The 26,191-nt window shown below is 34.5% G+C and overlaps 5 protein-coding genes across 10 annotated transcripts in view; 3 read left to right on the plus strand and 2 right to left on the minus strand.

The window, feature by feature from the left end:
• Positions 1-227: 227 nt before the first annotated feature.
• Positions 228-7,572, minus strand: LOC123676033 (ornithine aminotransferase, mitochondrial). Of its 3 annotated transcripts, none has more exons than XM_045611680.1 (7): positions 7,210-7,572; positions 1,866-2,046; positions 1,507-1,731; positions 1,229-1,452; positions 767-1,067; positions 482-688; positions 228-426 (listed from the first exon to the last, which is right to left on the minus strand). In XM_045611680.1, exons 2-7 carry the CDS (start codon positions 2,029-2,031, stop codon positions 260-262), a joined length of 1,290 nt encoding a protein of 429 aa, XP_045467636.1. In that variant the 5' UTR covers positions 2,032-2,046; positions 7,210-7,572; the 3' UTR covers positions 228-259. The 3 variants fall into 3 exon arrangements, with proteins under 3 accessions (XP_045467636.1, XP_045467634.1, XP_045467635.1); XM_045611678.1 differs by lacking the exon at positions 7,210-7,572 and adding an exon at positions 2,970-3,122; XM_045611679.1 differs by lacking the exon at positions 7,210-7,572 and adding an exon at positions 2,662-2,819.
• LOC123676031 lies at positions 2,262-16,162 on the plus strand. Of its 3 annotated transcripts, none has more exons than XM_045611676.1 (10): positions 2,262-2,534; positions 8,228-8,696; positions 8,752-8,912; positions 8,972-9,144; positions 9,204-9,399; positions 9,535-9,949; positions 12,072-12,440; positions 12,839-13,146; positions 13,206-13,457; positions 13,787-16,162. In XM_045611676.1, exons 2-10 carry the CDS (start codon positions 8,261-8,263, stop codon positions 13,958-13,960), a joined length of 2,484 nt encoding a protein of 827 aa, XP_045467632.1. In that variant the 5' UTR covers positions 2,262-2,534; positions 8,228-8,260; the 3' UTR covers positions 13,961-16,162. The 3 variants fall into 3 exon arrangements, with proteins under 3 accessions (XP_045467632.1, XP_045467631.1, XP_045467629.1); XM_045611675.1 differs by lacking the exon at positions 2,262-2,534 and adding an exon at positions 7,816-7,973; XM_045611673.1 differs by lacking the exon at positions 2,262-2,534 and having other exon boundaries at positions 7,903-8,696.
• Positions 4,648-6,239, plus strand: LOC123676035. Its single transcript, XM_045611681.1, has 2 exons — positions 4,648-4,800; positions 5,391-6,239. Exons 1-2 carry the CDS (start codon positions 4,797-4,799, stop codon positions 6,167-6,169), a joined length of 783 nt encoding a protein of 260 aa, XP_045467637.1. The 5' UTR covers positions 4,648-4,796; the 3' UTR covers positions 6,170-6,239.
• LOC123676032 (synaptonemal complex protein 1) lies at positions 15,896-20,703 on the minus strand. The gene is made up of 8 exons (XM_045611677.1): positions 20,577-20,703; positions 19,875-20,149; positions 19,652-19,753; positions 19,405-19,593; positions 18,809-19,118; positions 18,516-18,693; positions 18,204-18,465; positions 15,896-16,409 (listed from the first exon to the last, which is right to left on the minus strand). Exons 1-8 carry the CDS (start codon positions 20,671-20,673, stop codon positions 16,185-16,187), a joined length of 1,638 nt encoding a protein of 545 aa, XP_045467633.1. The 5' UTR covers positions 20,674-20,703; the 3' UTR covers positions 15,896-16,184.
• Positions 20,704-22,469: 1,766 nt separating this feature from the next.
• The window catches only part of LOC123676036 (neurogenic locus Notch protein), an 82,572-nt gene continuing 78,850 nt past the window's right edge, over positions 22,470-26,191 (plus strand). Inside the window, exon 1 of one of the 2 annotated variants that reach the window (XM_045611682.1) lies at positions 22,470-23,090. In XM_045611682.1, coding sequence (XP_045467638.1) covers positions 22,991-23,090 — 100 coding nt within the window. In that variant the 5' untranslated portion in view covers positions 22,470-22,990. The remainder of the gene's footprint in view (positions 23,091-26,191) is intronic. The other variant, XM_045611684.1, reaches the window with a different exon arrangement.

Raw genomic sequence — 26,191 nt, forward strand, 5'->3', positions numbered from 1 at the left:
TGCCCAACTGTCAAAATGATGAAGTTTCCAATTTGAAAAATAAAAAAAAATGGTATTAAACTAGACGTGCTTCTCATAAGAAATTATTCCGATAATTTTGACAGAAACGTTTTCAAATTATGATTAATTATTATTATAATTATGATTTATAAAATTAAATCTTTGCTGTGATTTTCCAGGCAGACGATAAATTATTTTCGGGGAAAATTCTATGTTCAATGAAAGAATTTTAAATATTAAAAATCGTTTATTCTTTCTTTTATTTTAAGCCATTGATGGTATTAATTATTATATCAGCAGATTCAAGAATTTGTTCTTCATTGATGATGAGGGGTGGTACAAATCTTATAATATCATCATGCGTCTGTTTACACAGAAGACCTTTATCCTTCATTTTTAAACAAATATCCCAAGCCTTGGCATAATCTGAAAATTGTGAAAGTGAATAATTTAATCTTCGATCAAACATTCAACTTCTTACTTCTATTGATAACAATAGCATTGAATAAACCCTTTCCTCTGACTGTTATGACAATTTTTTTGTTGAGTTTATCGTTAAGTTCTTTTCTGAAGATTTCTCCCATCTTGAAAGAATTTTCTGCCAAGTTCTCTTCTTGTAGTATGTCTAAAGTTGTCATTCCAATCTTTGAAGCTAATGGGTTTCCCCCGAACGTTGATCCATGAGTGCCTATAGAAAATCATAAAAAATGCGTTTATCTGTAGTAAAAATGACAGATAAAGATGATCATTTGCGAGATCAACTTACCAGCTTTAATAACAGTCATTACATTGTCGTTTGCTAAACATCCAGATACTGGATAGATACCCCCTCCTAAAGATTTCCCTAATACTAAAATATCTGGTAAAACATCTTCATAATCTACTGCTAATCGTTTTCCTGTCCTTCCCATACCAGTTTGGACCTCGTCTGCAGTCCAAAGAACATTATATTTACTGCAAATTCGTCTCACACCTTTTAAATATCCGTCTGAAGGAACATTAATACCACTTTCTCCTTGAATCGGTTCTATCATAAAACCACAGACGAGAGAATCTTGTGCAGCAATCTGAAAAATATAAAGAATAAAATGGAACATACCCCTTACTATCATAGAATATCTAATAGCTATTCTATGGGAAAACCATAAATATTAGATTATTTTCTGTTGATTGCTGGTTAAAATTATAATGCGACCAGATATTACGTATTTAACATGATCTTGCTTACGTCTAAGGCCGTTAAGTCATCGTAAGGGATACACTGAAATCCAGGTAAAAATGGGCCATATCCTTCAAAGCAAGTAGGATCAGTGGAAGATGAACAAGCAGCTATAGAGCGCCCCCAGAAATTATTTGTTGCGAATAACATTTTAGCCTCGTTTTTGGGGATATTTTTCTTCATGTAACCCCATTTTCTTGACATTTTAACAGCTGTCTCACAAGCTTCAACACCTTCAAAATTAAACATTTAACAGGCAAGAATTTTTAGTAAAAATAGATATTTACCAGTATTCATTGGTAAGAATCTGTCATAACCAAAATATTCAGTTATTTTCTTGGCGAAGTCACTAAGAATATTGTTATAAAAAGCTCTTGATGTATGATGTAGGGTGTTCGCTTGATCATTGAGCGTTTTTAAAATTTTTGGATGGCAATGACCAAAGTTGTTTGCTGAATATCCGCTGAGGAAGTCTAGATATTTATTTCCTTCGACATCCCAAACATGTACCCCTGAAAAGAAATAGAATTTCAGTTGTATCCAGTTCACAGAGTTTGTCATTGTTCACTGAATAATCACTTCATTTCTATGCTTGAAATATTTTATTATGATTCTGTGTTTTCTGAATGAAATAATGCTGCTTTACCTTGTCCTTTCGATAAAACAACTGGCAACGGATGATAATTTTGTGCGCAAAACTGTTTCTCTCTCTGTATGATTTCTTTGCTACTAACTGAACGTTTTTTGACCTTTAAATGGCCTTTGATTTCATTATGTATCAGTCTTGTGGATCTCGATAATGTGGACGACATTTTAAACTAGATTATCTGAAAAAAAAATAAAAAATGGTAATAAATTCATAGTAAAATTCAAAATTCCACAGCTTTTGCCCTTCGCTTCGATACGAGCAACGCCACTGGCGATGCAATTCCATCATAGAATAATAATCTGGAGGTGAATGCATGAACATTGATCATCGATCATAAATTTGCATTTCAATTTATCATTTTAATCGAAGGAAATGCGATTCTTTTATTCCGTCCCCAAAGAATGCATATCATGAAGAAAATATCGAATATATAAATAAAAGTGGATACACTGAATATGAACCGATTTGCAAATATGGTTCTCAAAATGCCAAAAAACAAATAAGCCTGTGTCGTACAGCTTAAAATTTGTGTACCTACTAGGAGTGTTTTAGAATCGCTTCTGAATTTTTTATTTGGAAGCGCATCATGATCAAGGTCATAGAGGTCGAAAAGTCGCAAAAGATTTTGATATCGCAACTACAATCAACAAATTTTTCGAAGAAGGGGTAAGTACAAGTATTTTTTATTAACAAGTATGACATGAAATTCAAAGGATAAATCATCGAAATTACAATTATTCTGATTTCACGTTTACACGCCCAGAATTTTTTTTTCAAAAATAAATAAACTCACAGTTTGGTCACCTGCAATCGCAACTTGTCCTACTTGAACTGTGGACATAAACAAACTGGAGTCGCCAGTAAGATTACCAGACAACTGGCGTCCTTCATTTGAATTTGTATATTTTACTTGATTCTAGTTTATAACAAAGCAGCGATTCTTTTGATACTGCGGTTTTGAAACGAAAATATTCCTTAATTAACAAGGAAATAATGGAATCAACATTTCAAACCGTATCAATTCGGGTTACCTTTGAGGTTGATTAAGAATATCCGAAAACGGTCTCATTATTTTATTGTTTCGATTTTGAAAAAACTTACCTTACTCTATTAATGCACTCTGATTATCAACTATTTACCGGCATCGTACGATGCTAAGATTGCTATGTATGATCCCGATATAATCTGAACTCCGTTCTTATCACTGTATGATTTAGTACTCATACTCATTATCAATAATTCTACCATACACCCGAGAGTGTATTTGCTCATGATTGTACGCAGTGTATAATATGCTTAATTGATCCTATAAACTATAAAAATTCTATTCGAGGAATTTTTTTTAAAAGGAAAATTCCACTTATGGAAAATTACGTTAAAAGGAATATAAAAAAGAGAGTGTAACTTAATTGTTCTATGTCTATTTTAATTCTATTAGCTTATGAAGCGCATAGAATTTTGCTATATACGACAAGATTATTGGTATCTTCATTATGTTATGTATTATTTGATTAGAAAATCAACTAAAATCTTTCATTCTTCTGTTATCGAAATTTAGGGATCTTTAAACTGAAACACTGATGTCGATTATATGAGTCACTGTTTTGAATGCATTATTATGTATATGGAGTAGCTAGTTGAATTTCTTGTAAACTTGATAATATAAATACAATATTATGCCACAAAATCCAAATCTCAATAGATTCAAAGTTATCAATTTTGAAAATCGTTTCGATTTCAAAAATATACCAAGAACGAGACGCCAATGGGCAGATGGTGGATTTTTTAAATGTTATTACGTATTATTATCACGCTTTTGACATAATATGATACATGTGAAAAGTAGTAAGTCGTTTCTTCAGGATCACTTATCTAAAGATAAGTTTAATATAAGTCAAATAGTAAGAATTACAATTTTTATCAATCACTAAATATGACAATTCTAAAATTATTTTGACAATATCGGTTATTCTCGTTCAAACTTCTTTAATGTATCTAGCGAATATTCAATGAATATACAAAAATGGAAATCTCATTAACAAAGTCGATATATTTTTATTGATATTTTAAAAAACGATCTGTGCAAAGTTCAGTCGAATATATTTCAACTTGAACAGAGGAGGCACTGACAGTGGCGGCGTAGAAGTTTTTTGCACGCTTGTTCCAGGTGAACAGCAGGTTATCATTTTGCCCAAATGTCTGTAATTTTGAATTTTTGGAGGGAGAGATGGAAGGTATTTTCATATGGAGTCGAGTTCTTTGCAAGAATCTTCCAAGCATGCATCATCTTATTTTTAAATTCTTTATTTGTTTCCTAAAAAACATTGTAACAAAAATAGTGAAAATGTGCATTTGACATGGTGTTGAAAAAGTATTCTGCCATTCTATGTTTTCATGGCATGTCACGAATGAGTAAATATAATATTTTTCTTCACAAGACTGAATTAAGTAAAATATATATGTGAAATTTCGCGAAAAGATTGAATCTGAACAAACGCAAATAATCATACGTCTGATACGCCACTGCTTTTCTCATTTTTAATTTTTGTTCTTCAAATGCGGAAATAGGTACTAATAAAAAAAACATCCAGGGGAGAAAATGGGAATATTAATTTCTTCGTATGATGTAAAGTGCACTCAGCGCAATAAATGCTCTAGTTCTAGTAGAATTTTGTTGAGCGTTGAACACAATTTTGGTGATAGAACGGCAGCTGGATATGTCTTCCACATGTAATGTTTTATAGTAGAATAAAATGAAAAAATACTATTATATTTCCATATGTTCCTGCCATTATAATTATATTTTATAAAGAACATAAACACATTCAGTTGAAAAATAATTTTGACATTCAGTTAGCAGTTAGTTCAAAACTATAAGAAAGTTCAAAAAAAAAAAAAAACAATTGAAACTTTCGACAAAGACAGAAAATGAGTGAGTAATTGATTCAGATTTTTACTATAACTTGCTTATATATATTTTTGTATTAAGTATGTATTAATTCTCACTAAAAAAGTACCTACCCATAAAATTTTGATTTTCTGATTATTTCGAAGCTACAGATCCGATCCAGATGAAATTCTGCATTTAAATGTAAAATAACAATTTCAAGCTCTATGCGAAATTTCATATACATCGCGTTACTAAATCTAAAGAAAATCAAAACTTGAATATTGTTAGCATTTGACCTGATATGGTGGATGCGCTAATCATGTTGAAAGCATTTAAAAGAATCAGTCCTTACTTGATCAAAATTAATTATGAATTAAATGATAAAGTAATATTCACAAATATATCAATGTCTCCGACAATTGTTTTGCCAACACTGTGATTTCTTCTGGTTCGTTTTATTTTATTTATAATGAATTCAATTTCAGTGGGAGTGAATATATAATTTGAGCTAATAAATGAATGAAAACATTCACGGAATGCTCTATTGTCTATTTTTTGTTCCACCAAATTTCTATTCTTCTATTTTATTCTAAATAATTTCCAACTAAATAACAAACTTTTTCTCACCACAGATCGCAAGTTGGATATTTCTGAAAAAAAGCTAGTAATCATTCTTCCAGAACTCTATAGATGCCCAATATGCTTGAACACAATGAATGGTATTATAAGACAATGCCTTACAGGTCATAACTATTGCCAGAAGTGTTCCGAAAGGATAGCGAAATGTCCGATTTGTAGAGAATCGATGTCTAGTGGAAGAAATCGCGCTTTAGAGAATATAAACCCGAAAATACTTGCAGAATGCTCAAACGAAATTTCAAATTGTCGATATGCTAACAGTTTTCCGATGATTCAATTCCATGAAAATTTATGTTTTTTTTCTAATCGAAAGCTTGATCTAAAAGAAGTAGGAAAATGGATTCCAGATGTGTTATCGGCTGAAAATCCCGAATCTGCAGAGCCCCCATTCGAATACCTCACAACTCAATCGGCAGCTTTAGTCCATAAAAATTTTCTCACCTTCTCATCTAAACCAAAGATGTTCGCCACAAAAGAATTACTCTATCATAAGAAGTGGATATTCAGACCTTATTGCAGATTCGATGAATGTGAAGTGAAATGGTGCATAGTATTTTATGGACCGAAGACTAGGTCTGAAAGAGGTCGTTTCCACTTGAAATTGATAGACAGAAAATGTAACGTGCTACCATTGTTGGTAAATGAAGCATGTCTTTTTACGGATAAGATACCCTCACCAGATCAGTTCAAATGTGGGACTCGTTTCAATTTCCTTCGTCATATGTTTTCTCAAAATTTGTATTATTTTCTGGAGATTTCTGTCGATCCATGATGTATATAGAACAAGTAAAAGTTGACTTCAGCTGACACTGTGATAAATAATAGATGAGAGTTTTATATTCTTTTTTCTTTTATTCACCCAACAGTTTCTTTCGCAGGAAAACCTATTGAAATGGGAGAGCAAAAAACATTCATCATATTTTTATTGCCATGAAAATATACATATTTATCAGTTCAAATTCTCAAATATACAGAAATGTAAAAAAAATAATCAATGTTGGCTCATATATTTCTTAAAATTACATACACTTCATAAATTCGTCCAGAATTTTGATTGCCAAGTCCCTTTAAGTTTTGGTTTACCGAGTTTCTTTCCAAAATTAGCTTGAATATCATATATTTTATGATATAGGACAGTCAATTATATATCTTACATCTTTGGTGACAATCAACGAATCAACTCAATATCAAATAATAATATTTATAATACGAGTCCTGCATTGTCACAGCTATAATTTCAATATAAATAAGTTGTCAGTCTTTCAGAGGTATACTTTAATCCTAAAATGGGTTTTTTGTCGACAAATAGGGCAGTTATTGGTACCAAACCTAACAAGCTCATTACTGCATTTGATACAAAGGCAGAGGTGCCTACAAGGCATGAGCAATATGCATCGAGAATCTGATTGGCAAATGATGCAAAGATAACTATCATCCCCAGACTTATTAAGTTCATGATTTTTTGGAAGCTTTTTGTACTTCCGATTAATTCTTTTCAATTTTGAACTGATATATGAAAAAAATTTTTTTGTGAGAAATATAAAGGTAATAATAATTAAACAAAAAATAAGTAATTTATAAACTATTCCAACAAATGTTTCAGTTTGACACACATGTACTATCATACATATGAATTCTATCAAAAAAGGGAGTACGTCTTTAACAAAACGTACAATAAAATCGAATACGTTCTTTGGTAGCATAATTAAATAACAGAATGCAAGACCAATCTGTGTGATCACTTCGTAAATGAAAACTACAGGTATTTGAAGAGAAAGATATACGTTAGCAAAAAAGAAATGAATCCCATACCCAATCAGCACTAAACATTCAATAAAAACTGAAGTAACTTTGTCCACAAAACATGAGCAATAATTGTAAATGTCTCCTAAAAAGTATACAATATTACTAGTTGTTCTGCCTACATCTTGAGCAAATAATTTGAAATCTCCAACAAGTATTTGTAGTAGATTAGATAATTTCTGAGTACTACTGTATAAACTGCTTGCAATCAGGCATAGGGCAGACACTATGAATTGTCCTATTGTACAACTCCAATTGAAGAAACATGTGGTAACATCTCCTATTAATATCAAGATATCAAAAACCATATTGATAAACATACTTTCTTTCAAAGGACATTTGAAAATTATTTCCTGCCCGTTGAAAGATATTTAAACTTTTCTGTCATAGAAAAGGAGTAATCCAGTAGGTTATATCTAATTTCACAGATTTGTCTTTGGTTATACCACAGAATATTAAACTATAAGAAATGAAGGTAATGAAAAAGAGGTTAACAGTTTTTATTGTTATTAATATCGAATTGAATTGTGTAAGATAATAGATTTAAGGTGAATCAGAAATATCACAAGAATATATGTAGTGTTGAAACTCAAATATTTCTCTAAAATCAAATTTGCCGGGAAACTACTATTCGCGGTTTGTCATTAGAATTTTTTGAATTATGAAATGTCAGTTGGGTTTGGCGGGCCCTTCTATGAACAAACAAATTGTTCTTAATGGCCGCGGTTCTTGGTTTGTGATGGAAGTTTTATGATAAGAGAACGTTGGCTTAGGTAAATTTGTAAGGGTTTTCGAAAGTTAGAGTGATGAGGCACAATGAATAATATTGTTGCAAGAAAATCCATCGTGTTGACCAACATTTTTCGATAACTGTTCCGATCTCGAGCCAACGAAAATACAGATGCCGCTTACTGTGACAAGACGAATGTTTGAACTAATTCATTCGATGTTAATGATTCAATGAAATATTTATGTTACGAAAATGTTAATTGAATTGTAGATCTTGATTTCTAAATTTCTATTCCAGTGGAAACGACTCAAGGAAATTATACCATTAATCATGACTTCCACGGCAATATCCACGAATTACACTAACAAAACTAAAAAATTAAATGCCGAAGCGGAACAAATACCTGAGCCCGATTCCACTACAACGTTAGAAAAAGATGTGAACGAGTTTTGTGCTGGTCAAGAAGTCTTAGTGAAACGTATAGATGAAAAAGAGAAAATTGAGAAATTTTTCTTAGGAACTGTTGTGGAAGTGAATGTTTTACAAGAAAAGTGTTTGGTGAAATATGGGGATAACACAAACCATTGGGCCGGATTCAAAGATCTGACTAAACTCAGTACACCAGAGCAAGAAGATTTGCTATGTGTTGTTTGTAAGAAGTCTGCTCCTAAAAGCAAGAGGGAAATAATAAGTTGTGATAAATGTGGAAGGGGATATCACAAGAAATGTCATCAACCAGAAATACCTTTTGTTTGCCAGAAAAGTGGTAAGTTTGTACACTTAAATGGTTAAAATAAGATCTATAAGTATTTTATTTTCAGATTCAAATTGGATGTGCTGTAGGTGTTTACATAATGAACCTAAAAAGTTGAGAATGAGTGATATACAATCACGTAGAAATTCATTACGAAGTATATCATCTGTGGAGAGCGATAGTCAAGTTAATTCAGGCATAAAGAGAGTAAAGACACTTCCATATGATGTTAGTATTTTGAATTTTTCTGTAATTCAATAAATATAAATGTTTTCATATGATTTTAGCTAAGCTCACTTAGTTGGGACACAAACCATAGGGTTAATACAGAACAAATTTATTGTTATTGTGGTGGTAATGGTGAATGGTATAAACAAATGCTGCAGTGTGGAAGATGTAGACAGTGGTTCCACGAAGAATGTATTGAAAGTCTAAAATATCCTGTTTATTGTGGGGATAGGTATAGAGATTTTGTTTTTCATATTCTGAATTATTTCTTATGTTTTAATTTGTTAATAGGTTTTATGTCTTCGTATGTTCTGTCTGCAATCACGGCAAAGAGTTTGTTAGAAGATTAGAGATGAAATGGGATGATCTAGTTCATTTGATGCTGTATAACCTGACAGTGTATCACAGTAAAAAATATTATGATTTAGATAGTGTTATATTACCATACATCAACGATAATTGGCATGCACTTCAATTACCTGCAACAGTGAGTACAAATTTATTTTATTTGCAGAATTGCATATTTTTACATGTTTTTTATTTTGACAAAGAAGTAAATAATAAAATTTGGTTTAATTGGTCACTATCTAAAAACAATTTTTGAATGATGTTGTTATGCTAGGTTTTCGCCATCGCCAAAAATGAACGTAGAGGCCACATTCTGTCCGTCCTGAGGAATAATCGAACAAGATTTAAGTGTGGTCGGGAGATCAAGAAGAAGACTACTATCTGGGGTCTAAGGGTGCGTCTGCCCCCTCCGGCCCCTTACATGACCCTTCCACAGACTGGACGGATACTCGAGAACGACCTTAGGATACTGTGGCAGGGCAACTCCAGGTTGCGGTTTTTGCCTCTCATCATTGGAGACAGCAGACTCAACACTCGATGCAAAAGGGTGTTGTCGAACGATACCATCATGTCAAATTTGATGATGGGTATGACTTACAAGAGCAATGGTGCATTATCTGAAAGCGAGTCTCCATGTCCTAGTCCAGAAGTAGATGATGAGAAACGACCTGACAATACGTTGAAATTAGGTTAGTAAATCTATCTACTTATTTACATTGGGGTGTCTTTCTTGTGAGTTGGTCTTTTTTTAACTCTACTGTATCATTTGCCTTCACAACCATTCATTCAAATCTTGAAGAAATTAATATAAAGGGTTTTCCAATAAGATATTTCATTTTGAATAGATATTCTGCTATCTGGAACTGTCACATTTGAAGCTACAACTATTTACTAAAAATGGAATGATACACGCTTCAACAACGCATTGAAGTTGTTAAAATTCTCTACAAAAATGGTGAGAATTGTGCAATCACAGTTCGCAACACTACAGCACTTTTGGGTTTTCGGAGCATCTGCAACTGTAGCCGTGGCGGTCATTTGGATGATATCCTTTTCCATTGTTATTGGCATACCTTCCTCTTCATAATGAAATAAACATTCCTTGATTGCTCTTAAAATATACTTTTTTCTTCAATATCAAAATGAAATCTCCTATTGGAAATCCTCGTCATTAGTATATTCAATGTTAGATCACCAAGAGAAATGCCTGCATATGCAAATTTCAGTTTGTCTCGCCTATATGACTGTTTCTAGGTATTATAATTTCGCTAGCACTGCATTGTTGCCGCTTTTCATGTTCATAGAACGAAGATCATAGGTTGCGGTAAAGGAAATTGAATTTATATTTTTTCATTTTTACTTTGAAAACATTACAATATTTCATGACGATTGGATAAATAGTTCAGTAATACATGAAAGACAAACAGACATACATTCGTTCTTAGAGGTATACGTTCTTGTTTACATAAAGTACACATCAGCCATTTCTTGAGGAGAATATGTGCCATTCTAAGTTTTTCTATGAAATTGAACACAAAATGTTCAGAAAAGAACAGCGGTTCTCTCCAAAAATAAAAACCTTTTTTATTTAAGAATGATGCTTTGAAACACATTCAAGTAAATGTTAGTATTACGTGGTGTCGTCTTTCTGGCCATAAGTACGAAAATTTTCGAGGAAAAAGGAAAGGGACTTGATATTTTTAGGATATGTTCTTAGGTTAGATCTATTTTGTGAATGAACCAAATCCGCTCACAGCCAAAAAAACAAGTATTCGGAGGCTTCAACTTTAAATCTATCAGGCGAATTTTGTTCATTCCCAAAAGTTAACCTAATCTAACCTCAAAGGTATCCAGAAATATCACAAATAAAAGATGAAAGTCTAGTAAAGATAGAAACAAGTATTCTGAAAATAATTTCGGCATTGAAAAAATTGATGATGTAGAATTCAGAAGAAAAAATTGGGATTTTTTTCTTAGAATTCCGTTCCTGTAATCTCGTCATTTTCAATTTTTTTTTTGTGATCATAGATAATCATAGAAATATATTTGAATGAAATATATGTTTGATTTTAAACACATAAATGAGGTGAAAACCAAAATTAATACTAAAATTTTTACTAAAAAAAAATTATGAAACGTACTATTTCATTCCAATATGCAATTGATTTTCTTGAAATAAAAAAAAACATTAATAATGTCTATGGAACATAGACTGACCACGTGTTTTGGGCTACCATATTTGAAAAGATTACTTCAAAAGCTCCTAACTCTGTGTCATTGGTTTTCTGACTGACAGTGCCCACACTATTCCAAATTTACTAGGTACAATTTAAAATGGTTAGTTTAGGTTAGGTTATATGGCAACACTGTATTATTTTTTGACATTTCTTACGTCATTAAAAAAGTACACTCTTCAAAAACGTTCAGAAATTATTTTATTAAATATCTCTCATTTGTGAATACTGAGAAAACATTCATAGACGACATTATTTAGTTAATTTATTCACCATTCGTCGTATTGCGGACAAATTTGAGTGTGAATTTTCCTTTTCTTTACAAGATTACCAGTACCAAGTACTGGGCCTTCATTGGTACCACTTTCAAAAACAAATTAAAAATTTCCAAATTTTGTTGAAGCATTTATCTTTCCATTACTAAGTGACATAACCTACTGAACACAAATGACATAAGAAATGTCAAATATAATACACCGAGTTGTCTTTATAAACATTTTAAATTGTATAATTGCCATTGGAAAACGTAATATTGAACTTGATACGAATTAGCAAAGAATATCGGTTTTTTTTTCAGATAATTATATTGGTAAAGGCTGTGTTAAAAAAAGTGTTCCTTTCCCGAAAATGAGCATGCAGATTAGGAAGCGCCTCCTACAAATAACCACCCCGAAAGACAAGATATTGAGAAAGGCCAAGAGAAGACAGACAATTAGCGATCTGGGTAAAAACAAGGAGGAGAGAGAAAAAGGGCGTGGTGCATATTTGACAAGGCTCAGCCTTGACAGCAAGAGCAATAGTAATAAGAGTAACGAATCACTGCCACTAACACCACCTACCTCAGTCTCGTCTCCGCCAACACCGCCTGCCTCTGGGTCAACTTCTACAGTTTCGGACCTTAGTAACGATTGCCTGGAAAGTGCAAGTGTGAAGGATGTTAAAGTGGGTGAGTAGTATTCTTATACTCAGCTGCGAATGGTAACAATACATATACGCAGGAATGTTTCAAGTTCTTCATCTAGTAGCAAGCTTTTGAATTTCGAATTTCCAGAAAGTCATATCTAGGTTATAATCTCACTCACTTTCGAATGTGGAACAATTTTTGTGGACTGATTTTTATACAATCTCATCCTATGATCGCTAACCAACATAATACCTGTCAAACTGATGTTAACCTATATTCTGCAACTTGACATTGACTGTCATAATCTTTACCTAACCTTACATCTACTCTTAGATGGTATGGAATTTAGTTAAATTCAATATAAACTTTGAACCTCCTCCTGTATATAGATAAATATTCTCACCCGGTAAGAATGACTTAGTATTGTGTTTGATTTCCAGGCAAACCATGCCCAGACACGAACAGTCTTACCGAACTGAATACCCAATGTGATACATCTGGAGACGAGACATCATCAAAGAGCACACTAGATTTAATCATACCCCCACCCAAAGACTTTGAAGGTAAGAACAATCCTTTCCTTGCTTTCCTCCGAGGCCAGAACGACGGGAAGAAGAAGAAACGAAGGAGCAAGGACTCGATTACATTACCCCTACCATTAACGGCTGTGATACCTGGAAAGCCCAACATGAGACCTACAAAGAGGCAGTTGAGCGAGAAAGACATTATTATAGGACCAAATGGAGAGGTAAGCAGCTTCACTATAAAGTTTTGTTCCTCTTTTATAAAATCTCTTTCTTGATTAAGGTTAAGAGAAAACGGTTGAGGAGGAACAACAAGTCTGCTCCCAATTATGTGGCTGGCCAGACTGCAAGCAAGACAGCAGCTGTAGTTCCGATTAAACCCGATAATAAGGATTGGAGCGCTGCCTGTTCAAGTAGCGCACCAGGTAGTGAAAACTTCTTCGGAGGTCGTAGGCTCAGGCAGAGGCCAGAGAAGCCTGCGGACAAGGAGAAGACGCCTAATCCTCCTACTCCTAAGCCAAGTCCTGTGAAAGCGGTAAGTAAATTTTCAATACTTCACGTATTTAATTTTTGAGCGCTCGTTCCCTAAATCTCCCAAATTTCAAGCCCTAACTGTTTTTAAACTATCAGTTTAGACTTACCGATAAGGAATTTGGGGTCAAATGCAACTCTTGAACATAAACTGGAAACTCAAAAATTTCAGGTTAAGTTCGGAACTCACCTTAACCTTGAAATTTTTAGATTGTGCCTTTTGAACCATAGAATTATATTTCCAATGAACGAGCGCTCAAAACCACCTGTTTTTGGTTTTTATGAATCTTTCATGGGATTTCAATTGCTTCATTACATTGTTCATCATTTCAGGAGCCAGATATAAGTATGGACGAACTGAAAAGTTCGGTGAATATTTATTTCGGTGCTGCCAATAGAATAGCAGCTGGCGAAAGGTTCACCTTGAAGGCAAAAAGATATGGTCCTACTGGTAAGTTGGAATATCTCATAGAGTGGGACGGCCCTAGCTCAAACGGTTTGACCTGATTATTTCTGTTATATTTCTCGAAAATTATATGTTAAAGTTGCTTGTTGTACAGTAAAACTATGAATACAATGTTTTGATTGAAATCCGTCGAAAGGACTATTGATTTTTTGTTTGAATATATTTATGCAAGTTCATTCGTTCGATTTTCTGCCACTCGTCAAATTTGGTTAATTAAAATTTGATAGTTATTCAATTATTTACTGATATGTCCTCAAACTTAAAATCTCTAGATCCTGCGCAACTTTGAACGTGAATACTTTATTGAAATTGTAAAATGGGCATTGAAAAGCAACCAAATGTTCTTTCTATACTTAGGCCAAAAAAAAACTTATAAAAACTTGATGGTTCAGATATCTGTCTCACCATCGAAATTTCAATGAAATGTCGGTTAATTTTGAAGTTGCATTTCAGCCCTGAAGTGTTTCATGTTTTTAATTCCAGCAAAAATGAATCGAATCTTTTTCGGCTGATAATTAGTCATATTTTTTTGTATCATTTAATTATTTGAAATAATATTTCTTTATTGAACTAATAATATTTGAAAATATTTAAAAACATAAAAATGATGTTACCATAAAAATTGATTGGAATTATTGATTATGAATTTTCATGTTTTTATTTTCGGAGCATTATTTAATGATACTCGACAATATTTGAATTTTTTTAATTATCAAATGAATTGATAGAACATTTTTGGGGATAAGGTGCAATTTCAGAATTTTCCTAGGTACGTTCTCACTTATTGAAAAAGAAATTGAAATTAGTAAAACTGGCTTTTGTTGATTCAAAAGTGGTATGAAATTTGTGAGAATGATGCAAAATTCCAAAGTGTGTTCCTAATTTTGATAAATAAATTATGAAAGTTGAACATTTTAGAGTATTCTAGTCTAGAATTTGATGGAAAAAAGTTATTAGTTATGGAATGAATCGAATATCATCACATTAATATGGTACACAATGTAATCGTCTTCATTAATTTTTTTTGCTATGTATTTAGCAAAGGGTATAGTTTTTTTCATTGTATGAGAATTCTGAAGGACGAAGCTTAATGATAACTGCCAATTTTTAACATATCACTGCCATTGTATGTATTCTAGAAGCACATTTAAATGTCGAAAAAAAAATCTGTTTCTTAACTTTATTTGCTAGTTGAATTTGAACAAATGGCATTTTCTATATATTTCAACTGTACCTTGTTTTTCATATTGCCAATATTACATTTATGGGAAGAATATTTGATATTTTACCTATTTATAAACTTCACATGTTTATCGTAATCAATATAATGAAACTTCTTCAGAATACTGACTACTTTTCAAGAAAAATAGAATATTAAATCAATTGTATCATCAGCCACCGAATGAAAATATTATTTTTAAATCCAACATGTTGAAAGTTGCTGATAGGTCTGAAAACTTCTTTGGAATAAAATTGAGCATTGTATTGCTATTTGCAAATTTAATTCTGTATACGTTAGTGGCTGTTCTATTTATTTTAAGTAGGAATCCAAAATAGAGGAATTTGATTTTGTGTGTTAATTTAATGCAAAACTCGACTGAAATAATTCATAATGCTTTATTGTTTAACTGTAATTTAATTTATTCCAAGGAATGATAAACCAAATATAAGCAAATTATTTTTATACAATTGAAAATAAGATTCGATTCCAGTATGAAATTAGTGCATAATTTGTAAATAAAATACAGTATTTGTAGTTCTAATACTTCAGTCAAACATTTGATTTCCAAATTTGATGAGTATAATGCGTTTTAACGATTTTATATTTATTTCAATGATAACAAATCTATTTATATATTTGTTTTTAAAAATAAAGAAATTTAGATTGAATATTAAATTAATCATTGTCACCTTTGTGAAGTGACAATGAAAATTTTAGTTATTGGAGTTTAATGAAAAATTTTTGATAAATGCAATCTTAGCACGTTCAAATTAACTGGATCAATTTTTTTAGCTCAATGAGACTGAATATTGGGTGTAGATACTTACGTTCAATAGTTACATTCATTATTATTTAAACATTGTAAAAATTAACTCCCATGTAGATTTTGTATATAAACAATATTCCCTATTACTTACTTTGAGAACAAACATTGAAAAGATTGTCAAAAATCTGTATTTTCGAAATACATGCAATTTTCGGTGTATTTTTATTGTTAATTTGAATAAAGAATCTGTCTTAAGTTGTGGTGTTTTTGTATCTTTTTAAATCCTTCTGGGTAATTGCATTTTTATGTTTTTTCTTCTTAACTTTGCATCGACCACAATTTGGGCTTGTCGTTTCAAGTGACCTCTAGAAGGTACTTCTTCCTCTTCATCAGACCCTACGGGTGGTATAGGTGGAGTTCCTTGCTGGGAAATGGGAGTTTTGGACATCAAACGGATGTAGGGAGACGGCAGCCATTTTTCGTCTTGGTAGATGTTCTCGTCCTGAAATTTTATGTGTACCAAAGTTTAGCGACCAATTTATCAGAATATCTATCTCAAAGTGATCTTGTTAGTGTTTTTTTTTTGTAAGAAAATTAATGTGTGGTGTTTATCGAAAAAGGTAAGCTATGGCTCGCGATATCAATCACATAAAAATTGTAGAATCTACCTATATACACTGCGCAAAAAAATTAACGCACATTATGGAAATCTCGAATTTATTCTACAACTGAAGGTGTTCTCAATGATAATTTTATCAGAATTATGCATGCATATGTTATCCACTTTCAACGTTTTTCTTCAATACAGATGTTTTTCCCAGCAGGAATAAAAAGAGATGAGATTATCAGATTTTGAATATATTGCCTTCATTCTGAAATCAGTTGTTCTCGATCAATTCTAGTGATCAATAGTTTTTCTTTCGTCTGATTTTCTACACTCGATCGCTATGCAACGCGAAACACGCAGTTTGACCCAAGAGGAATGTGCCCAAGCGGTAGTTTTGCGAGAAGAAGGGTGGACATACACAAGAATTGCAGAAAGTTTTGGAGTTTCCCATACGAGTGTGTCCAGAATGTTGCAGCGATTCAGGGAGACAGGTATGAATGTCCGAAGACCAGGACAGAGTAGACCACGGGTAACAACTGCCATTTAAGAACGTTACTTGAGAGTTTCTGGGTTGAGTCAACGGTTTGCAACCGCTCGCCTCCTTCAAATTCAGCTTGAGCAAACTCATGGGGTGCAAATTAGCACTCAGACAATAAGAAATCGCCTCAGAGAATATGATTTAAGGCCTCGTGTCGCGGAAAGAGGCCCAGCTCTTACCCCAGCCCATCGAAGGGCGCGTTTGGATTTTGCGAGAGAGCATATCCATTGGGAAAAGGCTGATTGGGAAAGAGTTTTCTTCAGAAATGAGTCTAGATTCTGCCTCTACCATTGTGACGTCCACATGAAAGATATGCTCAGTGCAATTTCCTGAACACTACTGGTTTCGGGGGAGAATCGATTATGGTATTGGGTGGAATATCTTTGACTGCTCGCACAGACCTAGTGGTCGTTGATAATGGAGCTATGAATGCTGATAGGTATATAAGGAACATTCTTGAAGAACATGTAGTGCCATTTGCCCCATACATTGGTGAAAATTTCATTTTTATGGACGATAATGCCAGACCCCATCGTGCGCGCATCGTTCAGGAGTACCTTGAAGAGGTTGAAGTCTCTCGAATGGAATGGCCAGCAAGAAGTCCAGATCTCAATCCGATTGAGCAGGTTTGGGACAACCTCAATAGAAGGCTGAGAAGTTCAGAAAATCATCCAGCTACTCTTACTGACTTAGGAATCCAACTCAGAGAAATCTGGGAAGGATTAGATCAGAACATTTTAAGATCACTCATTTTGAGTATGAACCGTCATTGCCGAGCTGTAATTAACGCAAGGGGTGGAAATACCAAGTATTAAATCACTTATCAGCATTCCAGTATTTTGAAAATTGTTTATTTCTCTTCTTTCACATAAGATTCGGAGAAATCCTGAATTTTTCTTCCATTTAATGTGTCTTGTTTCGTTCAAAACCTTCCCGAGAGAACATAAAAAATAAGTTATAAAGTCAATGTAGAGTTAACTTTCATTAAAATTGAGATTTTCAGAATGTGCGTTAATTTTTTTGCGCAGTGTATGTATTTTATAAACATAAAGTATCTGTGGAGTTTGAAGACTCAATTGAGTACGTATAGAGATAATATTTGCTATTATAGTCCATCAATCAGAGTGGAAAAACTTAATTTGGATGCTCACCTTCGTGCTAAGGAGCTCTGCTTCCTTGTGCTTCTTGTAACTCTCTATAAGTTTCTTAGACTCCCTTTTAATATGTTCAAGTATCACCATAGGTTCTTTAGGTATGATCGCCATTGGACACAACTGCAAATATAGCTTCTCCAGATTTGTCATCGCTGCTTGCATTATTGTCTCCGTTTGCTTACTGGATTCCCTACACTGCACTGTCTTTTCTTTGAGATCTAACAGTAGTTTGTTCTTTCTCTCAATCTCGCCAGATTTTCTGAAAGTGTCGACGTGAATCAAACTATTCGATATAAAATTGAAACTCACCTCTCAGTCTCTTTAACTTGGGCGTATTTTTGGAACTCCAGTTCGGCTTTTCTTCTTTCAACCTTCTTTTCCAGATTTTCCTTCTCAGCTTCAGCTTTTGCCTTGAGGGCTTCCAGTCTAGAAAGAGTGTCTCTTTGATTGCTGAATTTCTCCAAGGTTTTTTCTGCGGTTGGCGCCCCTGTTGTAAATAAAGAGATCAAATGATTTTGAATAGTTCAAATGTAAAAATAAAAATTTACAACTGTATAGGACTCAGTAAAGGTTTTACCCCATTTGATCTGGGCGTATCTTACCAGTTGCAGCCTTCAATTTCTCGAAACACTTCTCCAAAACATCAAGCGGACAAAGCATGGACTCAGATTTGTCGTCGTCATACTGATTAGCAGCTTCTTCTGCACCCTCCGGTTCTGGTCTAGCTGTAATCTTGCCGGTCTGGTAGATCTTCTTCTCCAAGCATTCAAGCTCTGTCTTTCTAGCTGACACCAAGGTCCTGCCTTCCTCCAACTGTTTCTCTCTCTGTTTGGCCAAGCTGAAGGTTTCCTTCTCTTCTTGAAGCAGTACTCTCCTGGCTTGGTTTTTAAGGCCCACTGCCTCCTTCAATATCTGGAAGAGGATGAGATTACATCTGTTGAAAGGTATGTTGATGGAAGTAGGTAATTGAATCAACCTTTGGTATTCTCTACTGGTGGTGTAACAGAGGCAAGCTTCCTCTTAGAGCAATAAAATACATAGAGATGACCTGTCTTTATAATAGTAGAGATTGTTAGGAAGCTAAATATTGGTTTTCTTGTTGTTTAGAGTTACGATTTTGAAGTACTCAAAGGGTAGACTATTTTTGGTAGTAAATTAGTAAGTGAGAGTTTCCTCTGTCAAACCTAATTCAACCCACCTTCTGTAATCTATCGATCTCGTTCTTTTGTTCCAGTAAATCTTCTTCTATTTTCTTGACTTTGCTCTCAAATTTGGCTGCGTCATCTGAAAGAGTGTCTTTGATGACCTGATAGCGATTCTTGATGTGTTCAGCTTCCCTTAGCTGGACTTCCACTGCATGGATGTTGTTTTGGATTTCGCAAGATGCCTGAAAAAATGAAGATTTTGAAAGGGGAAGTGAAGTTGGTGTTGTCAGATAACTGTACCTTTCTGATGGGTACGTCGACCTTCAACATAGTCTCTTTCTTGGCCTGTTCAGACACCAGTATTTGGAACTTTTTACCCAGTTCAGCTAGGGTGTCTCTTCTCTGAAAATTAAGAATACTGTCCACTCAGTTGAGGCTTTACCGAAGGCCTTATTTAGATCCATCAGTGCGAAAATATATAAAGAATAAGAATCGCCTTAGGACAAGTTTTTGGCTCACAAACCTTCTTCGTGTGATACCTTAGTAGATCCAACTGCTTCGACCTGTCTATCAGCTGCAGGTCCAACAGTTTCTGGACTTCACCACCCTGCTTGCCTTCCAGTGGACCTATCAAATGCTCGATCTTTCTCTTTTGTATGTCCAATTTGGCAGTTGAGCTGGTGTACTCGTGCAAGGAGGTTAGCAGATCTGTGTTGTCCTTCTTCAGCTTGGATATCTCCTCGGCGTTGGCCTTTTTTTCAGCTTCACAGTCTTCGAAGAGGGCTCTCCTTTGGCCTTCTGCAGTGAGAATATGTTTTAGAAGGTATGTGGAGGATTAGGATGAGTAGCCAAGAATTTATCAGAAGTATCTAGGATTTAGAAGGGTGTTCTTCAAGGTACCATTATTGTTTTCATGGTTATGGCTATGGGGGACATAAACCCCCATTGATTAAAAGAAATAAAAAAATTGTAAATAACAATAAAAAAATTGAAGATATTGCTTTTTTAAAGTGGGGGTAAACCCTCTCCCCATCTCTAGTTACGCCAATGGTACTGAATACATTATTTTTCACTAGAAAGTCTTCAGACTGCACGGTTTTTGATATTTTATTATATGTTTACTTCCATACGTGTCGAGATATTTTGCTTGAAATGAAAAAAATGATAAACCAAAGTCTAAATTTGCAGTGTTTTTTGAAGGTGTGATTGTTTTAAGTGAACTAACCTGATAACTGTATCTTCTTTTTCACCTCCAGGATTTTTTTATTTATGGAAGATGGTCTGGAGCCTTCTTGCTCTTCTTGTATTAATTTTGGCGTCATTTTGTCTATGTTTTCTCCTCTGATATTAGGTGATCACTGAACTGGTATCGATCAAACAATTTTGATACCTTGGAGATTGTAACTGCTGTTACAAAGAATCAGTGTGTCTCCGAAATTCTATGTCGTAGATATAAATTTCAGATTCTGGTCGAATATTTCGAACAGATTCCAAAATTTCGAGGTGCCAATATAGGTACAATTTTTAAGATTTTCACAAAATATTTGCCTATATTTTAAACATTTTTAAATTCATTTCTTTCAACGAAGATTAAAATTTCAAATGAGACTGATCATTTGAAATTTTAATCTTCGTATGATTTTTTTATTGCATTCTCAAACAATTTTCAAGTCTTCTACAAATCTACGGACCACTTTACAGATGGTCCTTGAACCTGCAATTTTTTGAAAGTCATAGAATCATTCTCCCAGCCTACAATTTCCAAGAGTTATCGACCGATCGAGCACTATTGACCCATCCTGTTGATATAAAACAACCATTTCAAGCTTTGTGCAAAATTTCGACCAAAAATTCGTATGTATGTATTTCCAGAAGCATAGCAACATATCGAATATGTAAAAATCTTTTGAGTGTGCTCATTCATTCATGTTCCAAAACTTCAATAACGGAAATAAATAGATATCAGTTGTTCTATCACCACAAATCCCTGGTTTTAATAATTCATTATTTCGAATCAAAGCAATTGTTTCTATGGCGCCAGAATTATCATCCAAGCAGAATTCAAGTGTTCAAATTTTCCACCTCCATTTATTGGAGATTTCAACAGTGGGTGAACAGCGAAACCTAGAGAACAAGCAAAGTGAAGAGGGGGCTGCTTGCGGAATCTTATTTTGAAAATCGATGATCGCTTTATTCAGGATCATAAAAAATTATTCAATTCATCGAAAACGAAATTAGTGAAATAGGCACAGAACATAGACTTTGATACTTTTGTATCGATGAATTGAGATGCATAGAATCCCTGGTGTGTTTACTGATTCGATTTTGTTTCAGACAAACAACCTGGTGGTAACACACCAGGTTACCAGGTTTTCTATGCATCTTACGATGAATCCAACAGAGCTATAGGTATCTACCCTTAAATGTCAGCAAACAAAATGTGTATATCTACTAGTTTTCTCGCAAAAATCATTTCAGATCATCCCAAACAACTTTGATTTCGTGTCTGTATGTTTGCCCGAAAATTTTTGAATCGAGCTTTTCCAGATATAGGGCGCGCGTTGAATTAGTTTTTGAATGTTACCTTTAAACTAAACCGAAAACAAAAACGACGATTATATTTTTCTTTTTCTATTATCGCTATACTGTGCACCCGGAATTCTTGTCAGAAAACAGCTAATTTTTAAAATGAGATGATTTGTGTGGAAAGGAAATTTAAGCTTTTCGATAACGAATCTCTAGCCAAAAATGTTAAGGCATTAAGTGTATGAAATTGGTTACTTTGAAGTCGAATTTTGATGAATGACAGATATTCTATGTTTGATTGATTCCGGAACATAGAAAGTTCTTTGATCCATAGACAACGACAAAATTAGTGAAGAGTCACAGACCATAGAAAATCGCGAAGTACTCCATCTCGCTCTGAATCAAAGTACAACCAACACAAGAGACGACAAATTAGCCGGTCATTTTCCTCCTATAAGACATTCACGTCGTAAAAATCTCCGCTAATAGATTCGTTGGAGAAGAGGTCGACTCCTTTACCTACGAATGTTTTCGACCTTCCACCGCCCGAATCCAACAAGTAGTCAGTATCCGACCCAGAGAGAGCGCGATCGAAACAACAGCGTTTCTTCGGTACATTCCAAAGCGACTTCGATCCCTGGAAAAGTAGATCTGCCGCTTTTCCATTCCGATGTTCCCCCAAACCCCGTCGACTTTCACCCCAAAACGGTAGTACCCAGAAATGGCGGCTTGAAAGGGTGCCGAACCGTCGACCTTCGACAAGTGGTCCAGCTTCGAGCTTTCGCGTAGGAAGAACTCGACCACCGACCGCCATCTTTGATCTGCGCGGCCGTCACAAAGCTCGCCGTTCTGTGACCGTTCTCGCGCATGCTGTGGTTAGCGGAGGGGGCCTGCAGGGCTCAGACATCTCAAATCCGGACGTGTTACCGTGAGGTACGTTACATGCCAGTTTGCGTCTAAGTGATTTTCCCCCAATTTGAACGGGAACAAGTCGATTTTCCACCGGAAAAGTTGCATGTGTCGTCGCGTTCAGTGTGTACGTAACCGGATTTTAAGTGAATGGTGTGCAGAAGTGAGAGAATCAGTGTGACCCATGAGGGTAGTTAAACTAAAATGTGGTTTACGGACTATAAGAACAAGGATTATCACACATTTTGGATTATAGCATCTTGGTTCGTTCTTGTACTTTGCTTGCTGCCACGAGAAGCAACAGGTTCGTTTCAACAGTTGGTTTCTTGTTCGTTATTCTTGAGGTTTCTGTCGGTGTATCGGGTGTACAATGCCTTCTGGTTCCTAGAGACCGGAGTCGAAGAAACGGCTCGTTTCTTTGTCGTGTTTGGTGTTTCTTGAATGCTTAAACGATTTCGTCAGTTTACTACGGTCACTTTTAACGAAGCGATGTTTTGTTTACTTATTCACTTACGATTTCAATGAAAACGTCTTTGTTTACTAGGTATAACTTTTTGTTTCGATTACAAAAGAGTTGTTCTGGAGCTCTATTTATAGGAATTTGTTGCTTCATTTACTTCCTTTTTTCTCATAAACTCTCGGAAACTTACCAATTTGAATAGCATTTTATGAAATTGCATAAATGAACCCTTTCTAGCTGATTCCAATAAAGTTGACAAGGGATAAAATATAAGATTGAATATTGTTCTCCAATTGAGCGAGCTTAAAGCCCAATTCATATTGAAATATTCTGTGTGATTTCTGGCTATTCTAAACATGTAAAATAAACATACAAAAGATATATTGTTCAGCCTAAAACGTTACTAAAAACTTCTTTGTATGTTGGAAGTTAATCTAGTTAATTCAAAACGTTTTTGATTAATTGCTAAATTACAACGTTTCAGTAGTCGAATTGCCTTTTTTTACCTACTCATCGTATAATTATTCTCTTAAACCATACTCATTCTAAAGATGTGAAACAATCTCAATATTTTAACACAAAAAGGGTACGGAATTCGAATCACAAATTGTCTATGGAAGTTTTGGATATAAATGCATAAATATAACCAATAACATCAACAATTGAAACTCTAGGCAAAAGATTTTTTTGTTCAATTCACTGAAAGGTATAACAAAAACTGATATCTTATGAGTATTGTGAGGTTTTAGGTGAATTCAACATCTGAAGTAAAACTTTGTATTGAAACTATTCTACGATTTTAATAATTCCTATCGTGCTATAAATTTGTGTTAAGATCGTCAGAATTGGAGAATGTTTTGAAAATTTCATCCCTTGATTTTCAATCTTCTAAATTTTTGAGCCATGCACCACATTTACGGATACACTGCTATCCCAAATGTCAACTAGGTATGTGAATGCCCTTAAACAACAATAAAGCTTTATTCGGAATAACCCAGAAAAATGTTCAATATTATCAACAAAATTTGCTGATAAAAACAAAACGTCGTCTTTCTCATCTCTGTAAACAGCTTATTCAAATATTCTTCTTTAATTGAAGGTCATCGTTTCCATTCACAGAAAATCGTCTTTGTTCTTCGTGATTGTTTTTTTTTTTTGGAGATTGTCTATCTGCCGTGAGCATTTGTAAATTGAATTCTCGCCATGAATAATCTGAGAAATGAGAATGTGTTCCTGATCTCGCATATGGGCGTGACGGTGTTAAAGAGCAAATAGAGAAAGCTTGAGAAAATTCACGTACCAAGCAAATGTATCGGAGAACAACATGTATCAGACCACTGCCTCTTGATTAATTATAACGTTCACTCTGAGTGCCGCTCATTTCAAAGATCTGGTTCATCAGTCCAAGATTTCAAGGGATGCGTTCAATAAACATCGGTACGTTATCTATGCTCTCTGAAATCTGTGAACACTATCATAGATAATTAACAGGTATTGTTCTATGTTCATATTGTTTTCTTAGGCATAAAGAAGATAAATGACGATAGTTTTGATACTGCAAAACGAACTTTATCAGTAACAAATGCTAATTGTTTCAACAACGGATCTTCCCATTATTTCTAACATCAAGATCCAGTGATTAGGCGGGCATGAGAACAGCCACAATATCAAACAAATTAAATTCTAATGAGATAATACAATAACAATATTTATGATTGAATGATAGGTCGGTATAAATACACAATCATTATGTCTAAGCGAGATTAAATCAAAACGTTGACCTGACGTCTCTAGTCGGCTGTTCTGGTCATCCATACGGTCGTTGTCTTGCTAATGGAATTTTTATCTGGCATATTTCATCGATTGCGATGTACATCCTAAGTTTTGGTATGTTACACGGATGTTTGTACATCTGGATTTTGAAGGAGGGTTGAGATCCAAGATGGAAGATTGTGTTTCTAAGCTGAATAATTATGGGAAGGGTTTTAAGGTGGAAAAACAGGTTTAAGGTTGTACTAGGGGTTGTCTTGTAGGTATGTAAGGGATGGGAACAAAGGATATTAGGACTTTAGGTACTTACATATACCTATGAGCATATAAAATAAATGTGAAACAGTTTATCTATTTAAATTTTCAGGAATTATGCTTTTGGTAATAGAAAAGGAATGATTACCAGCTCATTACCTTAGTAGTATTTGAACATATGTTAAAAGTCATAGAATTTTCATTATTTCTGTGAATCGAAACATTTCTATGATTTGAAAGACATAGAATATCAATCCAGGGGTGACCAAATCTCGAAACGATATGCTTAGAGCCTTTCTAGGGATGTCCAAAGCGGCAATAAAGTAGCCGCACGGGAGAGACGGTCTCGACACATCGCTTTGATTGCATAAGTGACCGTACATCCCGGATGGCTTCATCAGGCTGGCCCTGGATAGAGCGCGTACAGTTATAATGGACAAATCGGCACGGGCCGCCATTTGCCTGTGTTCAGATCGTTTGTTAACTTCGGTTTAATTGCCCTGTTTAGCGTGGAGACGCGGAATTCTAACGAGGAAATGATGGGGTTCATCTGCGGGATTCTTAGCGTATGCCGCATAGGATCTAATGAGTCCCGCAACTTGGAATCCGGGCGGTTTGGTATGCCCGCTTGGGATTCCGGACGTTGGCAGGCTCGATTTATAGCGCTTTTATCGCCCGAATTGCGTACTAATTTTGTCGTATCGCGGAAACGATATCGGCAGTGTGAAAAACATGGTTATCTTTGCCATCCCTGATCTGTCTGATCTTTATGCTCGATGTGATCTGGGAGGAGTCGGGTGTGTTGGTATGCTTGTTGGCATCTGGGTTGGTGGAGAAGAGGCATTTTTATTGGCAGTTTGGTGTGAAGGAAATACAACTCGATGGTTTATTTTCTCTGCTTTGCGATTCTTTGTCGATTC

Source organism: Harmonia axyridis, chromosome 3, assembly GCF_914767665.1.
Source record: "Harmonia axyridis chromosome 3, icHarAxyr1.1, whole genome shotgun sequence".
Taxonomy (NCBI): domain Eukaryota; kingdom Metazoa; phylum Arthropoda; class Insecta; order Coleoptera; family Coccinellidae; genus Harmonia; species Harmonia axyridis.

Excerpts from the sequence above, each read along its gene's own strand:
- LOC123676032 (XM_045611677.1), bottom strand. The coding sequence starts at position 20,673 with ATGACGCCAAAATTAATACAAGAAGAGCAAGAAGGCTCCAGACCATCT. Across the intron at positions 19,119-19,404 it reads AGATCGATAGATTACAGAAG|ATATTGAAGGAGGCAGTGGG; the intron begins GTGGGTTGAATT and ends ATCCTCTTCCAG. Across the intron at positions 16,410-18,203 it reads CAGAGCTCCTTAGCACGAAG|GACGAGAACATCTACCAAGA; the intron begins GTGAGCATCCAA and ends ATAAAATTTCAG.
- LOC123676033 (XM_045611680.1), bottom strand. The coding sequence starts at position 2,031 with ATGTCGTCCACATTATCGAGATCCACAAGACTGATACATAATGAAATC. Across the intron at positions 1,732-1,865 it reads TGTTTTATCGAAAGGACAAG|GGGTACATGTTTGGGATGTC; the intron begins GTAAAGCAGCAT and ends ATTTCTTTTCAG. Across the intron at positions 689-766 it reads AATGACTGTTATTAAAGCTG|GCACTCATGGATCAACGTTC; the intron begins GTAAGTTGATCT and ends GATTTTCTATAG.
- LOC123676031 (XM_045611676.1), top strand. The coding sequence starts at position 8,261 with ATGACTTCCACGGCAATATCCACGAATTACACTAACAAAACTAAAAAA. Across the intron at positions 9,145-9,203 it reads CCTGTTTATTGTGGGGATAG|GTTTTATGTCTTCGTATGTT; the intron begins GTATAGAGATTT and ends ATTTGTTAATAG. Across the intron at positions 12,441-12,838 it reads TGTGAAGGATGTTAAAGTGG|GCAAACCATGCCCAGACACG; the intron begins GTGAGTAGTATT and ends TTTGATTTCCAG.